Below are 13,847 nucleotides of genomic sequence, written 5' to 3' on the forward strand. Positions count from 1 at the left end.
ACTGCGCAGCTGCTGGGGTAGAACACTTCCCTGCACACGCTTTCTTCCCCCCTAAATACTCCCTATTGAGGGTGACGCTGCCCCCTTCAGACGCAACTAGGCAAGGATCTGATAAACTACCGTGTGCATATAAGCGCCGGTACCACTCGGGGCACCCTCCAGGCGCCATCCCTTCCACCCACACTTACAACGGCTGCGGTGCTTTGGGTGACCCTAATAAAAATATCAGCCATCTGAGGATCCCAAATCTTTTGGAGCTTAGAGATGCACTTACACGTTATAACGCACCCGGCCGGGCTCTCCGGGTCATCCTCTGTGAACCGCCTACCATGTGATCTCGCTATGTAAGACCTCCGATCCCGTGTGTGATTCTAATGCTATAGGAGCTCCCCCATACCTATCCAGGTGTTGACTACCAATCTACCTCTCCTCTCTCCACCATTATGCCTAAAGGGGGGAAAAAGGCGAACGCCCATAATCTGGTGGGCTACTTCAAGAATTCTACCCCATCCTCCACCAGGAAACTATCCTCACCTCCACCCACCTCTGACCGAGATTCAGATGATGACTCTTCCTCTACCCCCGCCACAAAAGCGGACGTCGCCCTGCTCCTGTCCGAAATGCGCAATATTAAAAAATCAATTCGTGCGGAGGTGCAGGAGGCTATTTCAGGTCTGAAAACGGACGTGGACAACCTGGGCTCCAGAGTTGATGCCATTGAAAGAAAACAAGAGGAGCTCATCGCCTTCCAACAAGAATCGGAACAGGAGATGTCTCAAATGCGTATAGACGTTATGCTGCTAGCGGATAAACAAGAAGATTTGGACAACAGAGGCCGTCGGAACAATCTCCGAATCCGTAACGTCCCCGAGACAGTGGAACAAACCCACCTCATGGATTACCTGCTCCGCTCTTCCGATCAATGGCCCCCTCCGTTCCGGACGACATGCTACTCCTAGATAGGGCTCACAGAGCTCTGCGTCCTAAATCTCAAGACGCTAAAACACCAAGAGATGTGATTCTACGTTTTCACTACTTTGCTGTTAAAGACCAAGTCTACGCCAAAGCCCGGAGGTCTCCGATCACCTCTTTCGAAGGCTCCGAGCTTTTGATCTTCCAGGACCTGTCACCGGTTACGTTGAACAGAAGAAGGGAACTAAAGGACATAACCAAAACCCTGAGAGACAACAATATCAGATATAGATGGGGCTTTCCCTTTGCCCTCCAAGTCAGGGCGGATGGCAAATTCCTCTCTGCCAGGTCCCCTGACGAGGCCCTTCAGCTTCTCCGTCAACTGAACATCTCCGGCCCTCCGGCCGCCTCCCAAAGCCCCCTCCCAGTCAACACCTCCCCTCCCCTCGCAGCCCCTTCCTCAAATTGGAACACCGTTGGACCAGCTTCCCGTACCTCTCCAGATACATGATTCCACATCTGCTGATATCCTTACAGGGACATAATACCCACACAGGTCCTCAGCGGAACTTAAGGGGGCTCGTTGCACTTCGCCAGAATTCCCATGTGGCGCAGAGCCCTTTGTATAACTAATGTTTACCGTTTATTGCCTTATTGAATTTATTGTGGGTGGGCCTTCTCGGGCCCCCGGGGCAGGGGTTCTTCGCGGCTGACCGCAAGGGCTCCTGTCCCGGGGGGGCCCGACTGGGCCGCACCTTCTTTTCTTACCTCAGATTGGTTTGTGTGTTACTACTGTTGCTTTGTATTCACCATACCATGTTTACCCTCAGTTCCTTTTAAACCTGCTCTCCTCCCTCCCCCTCCCCTTTTCCCTTCCCCGTTAGCTCCATTTGCCTACTAACTGCAATGTGTACACTTAAATTGGTTTTGTTCACACACAGGACCCGGTCTCCTCTCCGATCGGCTGGGTTCATCCACCCCCCACTCGACCTCCGAGGTCGACGTCGGACGAACTGGACCTGCGGGTCCGCTTCCTCTTTGGGTCCGACAAGTGAGAATGGATTTTCTATATCTTCTAGTTACTGGTACTAATCTATGCCTGTTCTTCCTCTGTTCTCCTACTCTTTCTCCTCCTCTTTCTCTGGTCTCCTCCCCTTTTCTCTCCCCTCTCTCTCCTGGGGTCCCGCTGGTGCGCTTCCGCATGAATAGTGCTCCACCTCTATACCATGGTTCTTAGAATAGTTACTCTGAACACGAAAGGTTTGAACAGCCCACGTAAACGTTCTCTCTTATTTCAGTCCCTTAAACAACTTAGAGGCGACATCATATTTCTACAGGAGACCCACTTCTCGGGTAAGTCCCATCCAGAACTTAGGTCAAAATCCTTCCCACACACTTTCCATGCTTGCGACCCCATGTGCAAGAAGAAGGGGGTCTCTATACTCTTTGCTAGCCACCTGGATTTCACCCCCTCAGAAATATGGAGGGACCCTGAAGGTAGATACCTGCTGCTAGTGGGGTTGTTAAACGGTTCCCCCTATACATTCCTGAATATATATGCTCCAAATCAGCTTCAGGCCCCTTTCTTCCACTCCCTAAATAGTCTCTTAGCCCTGCATAGACGCGGTAACGTGGTTTTGGGAGGGGACTTTAATGTAACTCTGGATAGCGCCCTGGACAGATCTAAACCTCTGCCCAGATCTATGCGCTCCTCTCACTCGCGCAATGCAGCTGCTTTGAATCTCCTGCTATCGCGACACCTTCTCTTCGATGCTTGGAGAGTGAAAGAGTCAAATGCTAAGGATTACACATACTATTCCCCTATATACGATGTTTACACAAGACTGGACATGATATTTTTAAGCTCGGAGCCTGCTCAATGTATCCTTGACACCTCCATTCACCCTAGCACGTGGTCAGACCACGGCCCGGTTACTGTGGATGTCCCGGGTCCACATCCTCCCGCCCGCCACCCTGTGTGGAGGCTGAATGACAGACTCCTTCTTAATCCCCAAACGAAAGCCCACATAGCCGCTGAAATCTCCCATTACTTTGAGACAAATACATCCCTGTCTGTTTCTCCTATGTTATTGAGGGACGCTCACAAGGCGGTAATACGTGGATGCTTGATCAGTACCTCCTCTTATAATAAGAGGGCCAGATCCAAACGCATCCGGGAGCTCTCGGACTTGGTCGCTTCCCTCTCACGGAAACACAAACAAACAGGGTCCGAAGCAGATCTCTCGTCCTTGTCCACGGCTAGGGGGAACTAAACATGCTCCTGACGGCTAAGGTAGAAACCAGCTTGAAATGGCTCAATCAGTCCTTTTACGAAAAAGGGGATAAAGCTGATCGGCTACTAGCCTCTAGGCTTCGAGCTAAACTCGCAAGGAACAACGTTATGTCTATCCAGTCTTCCCCAGGTACGAAAACAGCTGATCCCAAACGTATCACTGAAACTTTTTCGCGCTTCTACAAAAAATTGTACAACGCCCATGGGCCCACTCAATCGAGCCCGGACTTTCTTGGGACCATTCGTACCTTGCTATCCCACTGCCAACTGCCTTGTCTGAGCCCACCGGTTGCGGCCGAATTAAACTCAAAGATCTCCGATGAAGAAATTGCCACAGTGGTTAAAACCCTAAAACTTACCAAGGCACCTGGCCCAGACGGCTTTACGGCCGCCTATTACAAGACTTTTCTCCCCCAGCTTATGCCCCACCTTTCATCCCTCTTCAACGCTGTTTTACAGGGAGCTTCTTTTTCTAAATCGGCTCTGGAGGCTAAGATTATAGTTATTCCCAAGGACGGCAAAGACGCATCCAATTGCGCCAACTTCAGACCTATTTCGCTACTTAATTCGGATATCAAGATATACGCAAAAATCCTAGCCCTTCGCTTGAACAGTGTTTTACCCCACCTTGTCCATAATGATCAGGTGGGATTTATCCCCGGCCTCCAGGCCCGAGACAACACGAGGCGCGTTGTTAGCCTTGCTCACCACATCAACCTCACACACACTCCTGCTCTTTTGCTTTCTCTGGACGCGGAGAAAGCGTTTGACAGGATAGGTTGGCCCTTTTTGTTCGAAACTCTTGCTCATTTTGGCTTCCAGGGGGAGTTTCTCACGGGAATCCAGGCCTTGTACTCGAGCCCGTCCGCCAGAGTATCTGTGAATGGAGTGCAGTCGGACCATCTGGACATCTCCAACGGTACCAGACAGGGCTGCCCACTCTCGCCCCTGATCTTTGCCTTAGTAATAGAACCATTGGCAGCCCGCATACGAGCCTCGCCCGACATTGGAGGGCTAGAGGTGGGGGGCTCTGTTTACAAGATTTCCCTGTTCGCGGATGATGTCCTACTATCGCTTTCCTCTCCACACACTTCTTTGCCGAACCTTTTTGACCTCCTGTCTGAATATGGACATGTTTCGGGTTACAAGGTCAATTGGTCCAAAACGGAAGCTCTCCCCTTCCACATTCCCCCTCCCCGACTGTCCCACATGCAAAACAACTTTAAATTCTCCTGGTGCGCTTCTAAAATCCGTTACTTGGGGATCTTTATTACGCGCCGATACGGAGACTTTTATAAGGAAAACTTCACGCCATTGCTTAAAAACCTTAAGGCCGACCTCCATAAATGGCAATCATTAATTATCTCCTGGCTGGGACGTATTGTAGCTCTGAAAATGAACATTGTCCCCCGCCTACTTTATTTGTTTCAGACGCTGCCAGTGAAAGTTCCGGACTCTGTTTTGGCACAAGTCCACTCATGGTTGCTCCGCTTTGTGTGGAGAAACAAGGTCCCTAGGATAGGTTTCTCTACTTTGCGCAAACCAGTACAAGACGGGGGTAGAGGCTTTCCAGATATCCGTCTTTACTATTTGGCCTCTCACCTCAGCCAAGCGGTGACCTGGTTCGCCCCTATGCAGTCCATACGTTGGCTCCAGTTGGAGACGGCGCTTAGTCACATTCCATCTTTGTCGTCCCTACTATTATCCCCTCCTAGAACTAGATCACCTCATTTACAACTGCACCCGGTGCTGGAATTCACTTGCCAGATCTGGGACTATTGTACACGTCGCTTTCACCTGCTGACATCTCCCTCGGCGCTTACCCCCTTGTGGGACAACCCTTCTTTCGCCCCGGGTCTTTCTCAGACCCGCTCGCGTCCATGGTTGGAACGGAATATCCGCTTTGTTCTGGACGTGCTGTCCGAGGGTGCCTGTGCACCTTTACCGGATATCATAACGAAATTTGACTTCCCGGAAGCGAACCCCTTTACCTATTTCCAGCTAAGACATTTTGTCACTTCTTTTTCGAACTCGTCCCCGCTCCAACCTCTTTCCACTCTGGAGTCCTACTGCTATCACAAACCGCTCGCTCGAGGAATCATCTCCCTACTGTATTCCCTTCTCCAGACATGGGACCAGTCGGCGACCCCGGCTTTCATACTCCAGTGGGAACGGGACCTAGGTCCGGTGCCTGATGACTATGATTGGGCGGATGTCTTCACTGCGGCCGCGAGGTCCTCTATCTCAACCCTAGTAAAGGAAAACGCATATAAAATCTTATATAGGTGGTATTTTGTCCCCTCTAGACTCCACAAAATGTTTCCCTCCTCATCGTCCATGTGCTGGAGAGGATGCGGCGGACATGGCTCTTTCCTCCACATATGGTGGACATGCCCTAAAATCATGCTATTTTGGGACGCAGTCACACGCCTGTTGAGCGCAGTGCTCCAGACCCAGGTAAAAAAAGACCCTTGGTCCTTCCTACTGGGCCTCCCCATTGCTAACGCACCTCCAAACTCCGGTAAACTACTGACACAGATTCTAAACGCTGCCCGGTGCTCAATTGCCCTCCAATGGAAACAGAAGGAGACCCCCCCTATTAAACAGGTCATCAACAAAGTATGGTACCTCGCAAGCATGGAAAAAATCACTGCATACCTTCATAATAGATCTTTCCAGTTTCTCCTGAGTTGGGAACTATGGTTCGATTCTCAGGCTCCCGCAAGTGGATTACGACCCCCCGGGGGCTCGATGGCTCTCCTACTATGATTTCTGTAATCCCCTACCCAGACGAGTAGATATGGGCTCGCCCTAAATATGTCCTCTTTGTGTCCCTCAAATAGCACTTTCCTTTTTGTACTAGCGCCCTGTACGAGGTTAGCAGAATCCGGGGGCGCACCGGCGGTCCCTCCAACCCTGTCTCTTCTCCCCCCCTACTCTATTCCCTCCTCGTCTTTCCCGTCTCTCCTTCTCTCTCTTCATGCTCTCTCTCTCTTTAGTCTTTTTCCTCATACTGCTATAGTCACGAGTTTAACCCCCGGCTCCCAACCCGACTGAATAGCCTCTATTCCCCCCGAAGCATAATTTACTGCTGTTCCTCGCGCTAAAAATGTTTGGGTATTGGCTCTTATTTGTTTTTTTTTTTGTTTTTTGGTTTTTTTTTCTCTCTTTTCGCATGTTGGGAACCGCATGTTCTTTGTATTAAGGTTATATTTCTGCCTCTGGTAGTATATTGTTACACGTAGCAGCTCACCCCACGTGTGGTGGGGAGCTGTTGTATTATCTATAACCTGAAAATTAAAATAAACAATTTAAAAAAAAAAAAAAGTATCCAAGGAACGGAAAAGTTTATTTTGTGTTGTGTGTAAACCCTTTGCTGTGTTTTAATGGAGTATAGTAAGACAATTACTAGAAATAAAGCTTGGTAAAGTCTATTGTGTGTCACATAAATAAAAAAAATTCCCATTTCTCATCATATACCTACCTAGGGGTCAGCTAATACCTACACTACAGTACATGGGGGCTGGGGGGCCAATAACAGTCCCATAGAGTGCAGCACTGCACAGAGTAATCTCTTAAGGCCAGTACTGACGGGAGAGATGTGTGCTGAGCGATCTTAACACAGACCGCTCAGCACACATCTCTCCCCCCGCTCAGCACAGCGCGATGTGCTGAGCGAGGGGGGGTGCGCTCACTTCACACAGCGCTGAAGTGAGCGACCCGCTAGATTGAGCCTGCATGCAGGCTCAATCTAGCACCGGCAATAGCGATGCGCGACCCCTATCGCTGGGAGGCATACACACGGCCGATCAGTGCTTAAAATCTAGGCAATCTAGTCAGATTGCTTACATTTTAAAAACACAGATCTCTGTGTGTACCCCCCTTTATAGTCACTAGGGACACTCACCCAACAGGCGCTAGGATACACGGCTGTGACAGTTCGGTCTCATCCGTGCAAAGAGGACTACATAATGTCCATGCATATATCTGCCCTCGCCAGCCCCCACGTTGTCATCTTTCCTAATAGTTTTGAAACAGACACTTTGGGGAGATGCATAGTTGAATGTTTGACTGTTGGCAAAGCACAGACGCAAGTATGGGTGATGCAAAAGTGTACACATGTCAGTCACTTCTACATATAAGGGAGATGTAATAGGAAGTTGTTATGTAGGCAAAGTTCAGCGAGGGCGGGAGAGTCGATGGAACTGCAGGAGTTAAGCATATTTTAATGTGACTGATGTGATAGCAGTGGGCATGTTTTTAAAAGTCTAGGTGTTACAAAAGGACTTGCAGAGAGATGGGGTCCCTTGATGTTGGGCTGCATGCTTAAATGCATTGTACAATTCATGAACTAAAACCCCATTATTAATTTATGTACGGATGTATTGAGGTGAGTGAGCTTACTAAGGGGAGTGCTGGACTCTCAGTATATTATATAATATTTATTATACATATTTTGTTATTATTATTATTTTTCTTAATCATGTGGCAATTCATTTTAAATGCTGCTTACATGAGGCGTGGCCACTGGGAAAGCTCTTTCTCCCTTCAATCACCACTTCCGGGTCACCTGTACAATCGAGTCTGGGCGATTCTCGGCCATCTGGAAAACAGCGGAACAAGAAGTCTGGACGAGGCCTAAGAAAAAAAAAAAGCAAGTGGCATGAAGGCTGAGACATTCACGTCTCCTTCACCAAGGATGGTCTGGCATGGACTATAGACACGTGTTTAGTGTGCAGGACCAGCTGAATAGTAAACCCACAAAAAGGAGCATACCTGCAGCATTCTAGTTATGGTGCCTACAGCAGTCACATGCACCGCAACAGTGCTGGGACATGTTACAGAAGAGTTATTTTCTATTTACTATGTTGCCCCTCCCACATAGTACTGTATGTACAAATTCTCTCATCCATGACAGACTCCCTACAATAAAGAGGAGCTGGATGCGTCTGGAGATAGAAAGATGGGAAGCATGTACATTGTTATTCTCTTAAACCTTGGGCACCCACACTTAGAATAAACTAAATAAATCTTGGGTGGAGGTCTAAAAAATCACGAGGGGAGAGTATTAAAGGGACCTTAAAATTCTTAATAAGACCTATAATCTTTTGTAAATGCAGCAGAGACTGATTTTTCTAGCAAAACATTCTTCAGTTGCTCTTACCTCAGCCCTACATTGCTGTCCTGTAATTTACGGCGCTTAATATAAAAATACTTGTGCTTATATAAGGCAAAACTGCACCAACATACATCTGAATATATCTCCCAACTCAACCCCCCTGCACAAGGGCTGTATCTCTCATCCACACTCATTACCTACACCCATTCACAGCTACAGGACTTCAGGCCGCACACACTCTGGATTGATCTCCCGCTCACAATAAGACTTTGCTCTAGCCTTTAAAACTTTAAGTACTTCCCTGAAAAGTCACCTCTTCAGGCAGCTTATCACATTCCAGAACCATCCACATAACCTTCTTAAGCTATTCTACCCAATTACTTCCCCTCTACACAGTCCACACAAGCTGTATCTTACATGTTCTATTTCTACACACACACACACACACACACACACACACACACACACACACACACACACACCTGACCCCAGGCCAACACTCCTGTGTGACTGTAACATGCAGCATACCAAGAACCTCTGCAGTCTGGCTGAACCAATACACTATGGGCCAGGTTCAGACCCGATAATCGCCCACAGTGCGAAAACGCACAGCAGTTATCGATTGACTGTGCATGCACCACAATGCACACAGGCTTCGCCAAACAGCGACAAGCTGGTGCGAAAATCAATCGCACAGCCATTCACATGATGATTGATAGGAAGGGGCAGTTTGCGGGTGGTAACTGGCCATTTTCTGGGAGTGTCAGGGAAAACGCAGGTATTTCCAAACGTTTTCTGGGAGGCTGTGTGATATCAGCTCCGGACCCAATCGGCCTGTTTTTTTTTGGGTTTTTACAGTGTAGGAGTAAGTCCTGGGCTGCGTACAGACTGCACACAGTGGCAAAATCATTCAATGGTGAGTGAGGTGCGAATGGATTTGCAGCTATCCGCTGACTGAGGGACATTTTTCGCACGGCGTACACATGTGATTGCACAGGCGGATTTACACTCCCCTTGGGCGGCGACTATCTGATCGCAGGACAGCAAAATTAGCCGCACAGCGATCAGGTCTGAATTAGGCCCCATATTAGATAGCTTCCTATTTCCCTATAGACTGTAACCGTGTAACCTTTTACCTTGTCTTTTTGTTATTACATAGTCTCAATTTATTTCTGTTTGGTTTCCAATTGTAAAAGGAATATGCTGGCACCATATAAATAATGATAGCAGAGACTTATGAAAATTGGTGTATAACCCGTTTAAAAACATTGTACCTATCCTCCCCAGATTTGTCACCATCTGTATTGGGCCGTGTCACTGAATACCTTTCTGCCATTTCATCCTGGATGACATCTCGCCACCTCAAACTTAATATTTTCAAAACAGAATTAATTATATTTCCACCGGCCAATAGTAGTTACCAACCTGATATCTCTATCACTGTTGAGAACTCTGCAATCACCCCTACCCCACAAGCTCGCTGCCTAGGTGTCATACATGACTCTGATCTGTCCTATGTTCCCCACATTCAATCTGTCTCAAGATCATGTTACATACATCTAAGAAACATATCCAAAATACGGCCTTATCTTACACAAGACACAGCAAAAACTCTAATCCATGCTCTCATTATCTCCCGCATTGATTATTGTAATAGTCTCCTGACCAGTCTTCCCAAACATAGGCTCTCATCACTACAATCCATTTTGAATGCAGCTGCGAGGCTAATCTTCCTCGCTAGACGTTCATCGTCTGCAGATCCGCTCTGTCAGTCCCTCCATTGGTTACCAGTATTCTGCCATATTAAATATAAAATACTTTTACTGACATACACGGCTATTAACCAAACTGCACCAACATACATCTCTTCACTCATCTCAAAATATCTCCCTACCCGACCTCTAAGCTCTGCACAAGATCTGCATCTCTCATCCACACGCATTACTTGTTCACACTCAAAATGACAGGACTTTATCCGGGCTTCACCCACTCTGTGGAATGCCCTCCCACGCACAATAAGATTTGCCTCTAGTCTCCAAACCTTTAAACGTTCTCTGAAAACTCATCTCTTCAGACAAGCCTACCAAATTCCAGACCCACCCACATAACCTTCAGTGCATCCTCTCTGTACAGTACACATAAACCCCACATATTTTGTCTTTCTTTACTCTCACACCCTCCTGACACTTGGCCAACATTGCGGGGTGATCATATCATACAACCCCTTAAGAACCTAGCAATCTGGTGGACCATTATGCAATAGATAGCATCTATCCTTGTGTAACAATGCCTATTTCCCTATAGATGGTAAGCTTGCGAGCAGGGCCTCCCTACCTCTATGTCTGTCTGTTTTTACCCAGTTTTGCTAGATCATTGTTGTTGTTTCCAATTGTAAAGCGCAATGGAATATGCTGCGTTATACAGGTTGAGTATCCCATATCCAAATATTCCGAAATACGAAATATTCCGAAATACGGACTTTTTGAGTGAGACTGAGATAGTGAACCCTTTGTTTTTTGATGGCTCAATGTACACAAGCTTTGTTTAATACACAAAGTTATTGAAAATATTGTATTAAATGACCTTTAGGCTGTGTGTATAAGGTGTATATGAAACATAAATGCATTCTGTGCTTATATTTAGGTCCCATCACCATGATATCTCATTGTGGTATGCAATTATTCCAAAATACGGTAAAATCCGATATCCAAAATACCTCTGGTCCCAAGCATTTTGGATAAGGGATACTCAACCTGTATAAGAAACGGTTAATAAATAAAGCAAATGCACAGACACACAAACTAAAAATATAATTAGATTAGTTTCAGGGCGTTGTAACACTTCACACGTGGATCTTTTGACTTGCACTACGATAGCGCTCAGCTACAGTCTGTCCAATTCCAGGGTGTACGCGCAGTTCCATCTCTAACGTGGTCTCCTACAGTAGTCTGTCAGGGGAATTCGTCCAGAGCAAGGAAGGTGTACAGATAATGCCGCATACAGCGTATTAGGGAAAGGGCCGTCTTGTTGCAGGTCACTTACCTTCCAACTAGGAGTTTTATTGTATTGGTAAAGATGCCATTGAGGGCAAGAGAGAGACTGGCGGCTGCAAAAACAAAGAACAGGAAACAGTAACTAACTACATATTCCAGACGCTGCCAATATTATGGTAAGGAGGAAAGATTTCCGCTCTGCACATAACAGAGTCACACGGACATTAGGCTTTAGTAAATGTTCTGCCTAATGTTAGTAATAGAGGCCTGGTTATCACAATAGGGTTGCTGTTTTTTTTATTCCCTGGGCAATATTGCTTTGTACATTTGTAAAACCCCTGCATTCATTATAGTTGGGGAAAAAAACTTTTTTTTAATGGATTTATAGCTAATTTATTTTAACAGACGGAAACTCTGATCATCACTGTAAACTCTTGCCTAGTTGTTTTCCACGACTATAACCTGGTGTTAGAGTGAGATGGAGAGCAGCAGAGATGGGGCACCAGTATACTGCAACGTTCTGAGTGTAGAAACACTTTCTAGTGGTTTTTGACAGGTTAATTTTCTTGCTACATCATATTATGTTTTATCACTTGTAGTAGTAGAAAAAAGGAATTACATTTTGCTGTGGGCAACATAACAGTAGTACTGCTGGCTAAACTCTGGTCAGACCGAGACAAAAGCCATTGAGTTGGGAAACTATTTTACGGACATCTATCATTATAAACTCCACCTCCTCAATGGGAGGTCACTCTACTACACTGCATTCCTTTACCCATGGGGTAGGGACTAAGCTCATCTCCCCACATTTGATGGGTGCACAAGATAGCAAAGTGGAGAGTTCTCGATCCTACTTGCATCCGATCTTTGGCACCTTACATCCAGTCCAATCAGATACAATTAGCCCATGTTGTCAGCTTTGTTACTCCCAGCAATCTCCCTCACTGCAACTTCAAAACCATTCTGGACTCTTGGTAACGCGATTCATCTGGTCTGTTCCTGGGCCTTTCCCCAACTTTTACTGCACATCAGTGTTTCCCAAAGTCAGGGCCTAATTCAGTAAGGGTTGTAGAAAATCGCACACCTACAACCCTTTACTCGGACATGTGAAGAAACGCGCAGCACAGGGCAAGTCCGCTCCCCGCATGCCGGGCCCTGCCCCACCCCCGCAGACATGCGAGCGCTCTCACATATTTAGGGTTGCACTCTGACTATGCAGCTAAGGCAGACGGCTACCCGCCATGTTTCGGGACGCAGCTGCTGCAGCCCGCCTCGCAAATTGCCCACACAAGCCTCCATTGTCTAGACTGCACATCCCCCCCAATGACACCCACGAAATGCCAATGCAATGCCCTCTCCCTTCTGCACGTGCGCACACTGCACAGGACTGAATGGTGTCAAGAGCAGCGTTCCATGCTGAATTAGGCCCTCAGTCCTCAATGTACCCTACCAGTCCAGGTTTTAAGGATATCCATGCATCTGTCAACAGGTGTGGATCGTTGGGTCGACAGGAACTAGGTCGACACATGACATGTCGACACGGTCATTAGGTCGACATTGAAAAGATAGACATGAGGGTTTTTTTTGTAAATTGGTGTTTTCTTTGTAAAGTGACGGGGAACCCCAATTAGTGCACAGTGTTCGCTCGCCATGTTTCAGGCAGGTTACAATTCCCAATCGTAGTCCACGTGGAACGTAAAGTATAAAAGTTCAAAAATGGGGGGGGGGGATTGTGAAAAACTCATGTGGATCTTTTCATGTGTCGACCTTTGATATGTTGACCTAGTGGCCATGTCGAGCAATAGTGGTCGACCTAAAGACTGGATACCATATCAACCCCACAGCATACAAGTGTAATGGGTGTTTCTTAATACACAGTCTTGATTAATAACTAGAGATGTGCGTGTTCATTTTCCAATTCAAAGCGAAAGGGAATATGCTGTGCTATATAAGAAACATAATAAATTTACTCCGATCACAAAACAGCATCTTATTGGCTATCCAACTGTAACGTGTTTTAGATAGCCAAATACGAAAAATCCAAACCAAGTAAATCTGAACCCACACATCTCGATTAACTATTTGTCAGAATCGAATGAAAAAATCGTACCGTGTGTACACACCCTTAGGGTGTGTACACACGGTACGATTTTTTCATTCGATTCTGACTATATAGTCAGAATCGGATGAAAATATAGTGCAGATCGCAAGGTGAAAGTCACCTTGCGATCCTTATCCGATCCCGATGCGCGTCCCCGCGCGGTCGGCATCGCAAGAAAAGATAGACCGAGCTGGCAAGTCAATCCTTGCTAGATCGGTGTCCTATCTAGTTCATATCGCAAGTGTTTCTAGTACCTTGCGATATGAGCTTGCGATGCCGATCAGCGTCATGTGGCCACTCCCCGCCGGTCCATTCTCTTCACAGCGCGGAGGAAGGAAGAAAGAAGAAGCAGCGGCAGCACGTGGAGGAGAAAATCCAAGGACACGTAAGTATATCCAGCGGGGTTGGGGGGCAGCACTGGGGACTGTG

General features: G+C 47.0%; 1 protein-coding gene and 1 long non-coding RNA gene across 7 annotated transcripts in view; one reads left to right on the top strand and one right to left on the bottom strand.

Moving 5' to 3' along the window:
* The window catches only part of LOC134936484 (uncharacterized), a 90,286-nt gene that overhangs the window by 49,342 nt on the left and 27,097 nt on the right, over positions 1–13,847 (top strand). The window lies entirely within an intron of this gene.
* The window catches only part of PLPP5 (phospholipid phosphatase 5), an 88,043-nt gene that overhangs the window by 4,518 nt on the left and 69,678 nt on the right, over positions 1–13,847 (bottom strand). For both annotated transcript variants that reach the window (XM_063931533.1, XM_063931534.1), the window contains exons 5-6: positions 11,367–11,430; positions 7,719–7,843 (exon numbers count right to left, since the gene is read on the bottom strand). In XM_063931533.1, the coding sequence (XP_063787603.1) occupies positions 7,719–7,843; positions 11,367–11,430 (189 nt within the window). The remainder of the gene's footprint in view (positions 1–7,718; positions 7,844–11,366; positions 11,431–13,847) is intronic.

This window comes from Pseudophryne corroboree, chromosome 6 (assembly GCF_028390025.1).
Source record: "Pseudophryne corroboree isolate aPseCor3 chromosome 6, aPseCor3.hap2, whole genome shotgun sequence".
NCBI classification, from domain to species: domain Eukaryota; kingdom Metazoa; phylum Chordata; class Amphibia; order Anura; family Myobatrachidae; genus Pseudophryne; species Pseudophryne corroboree.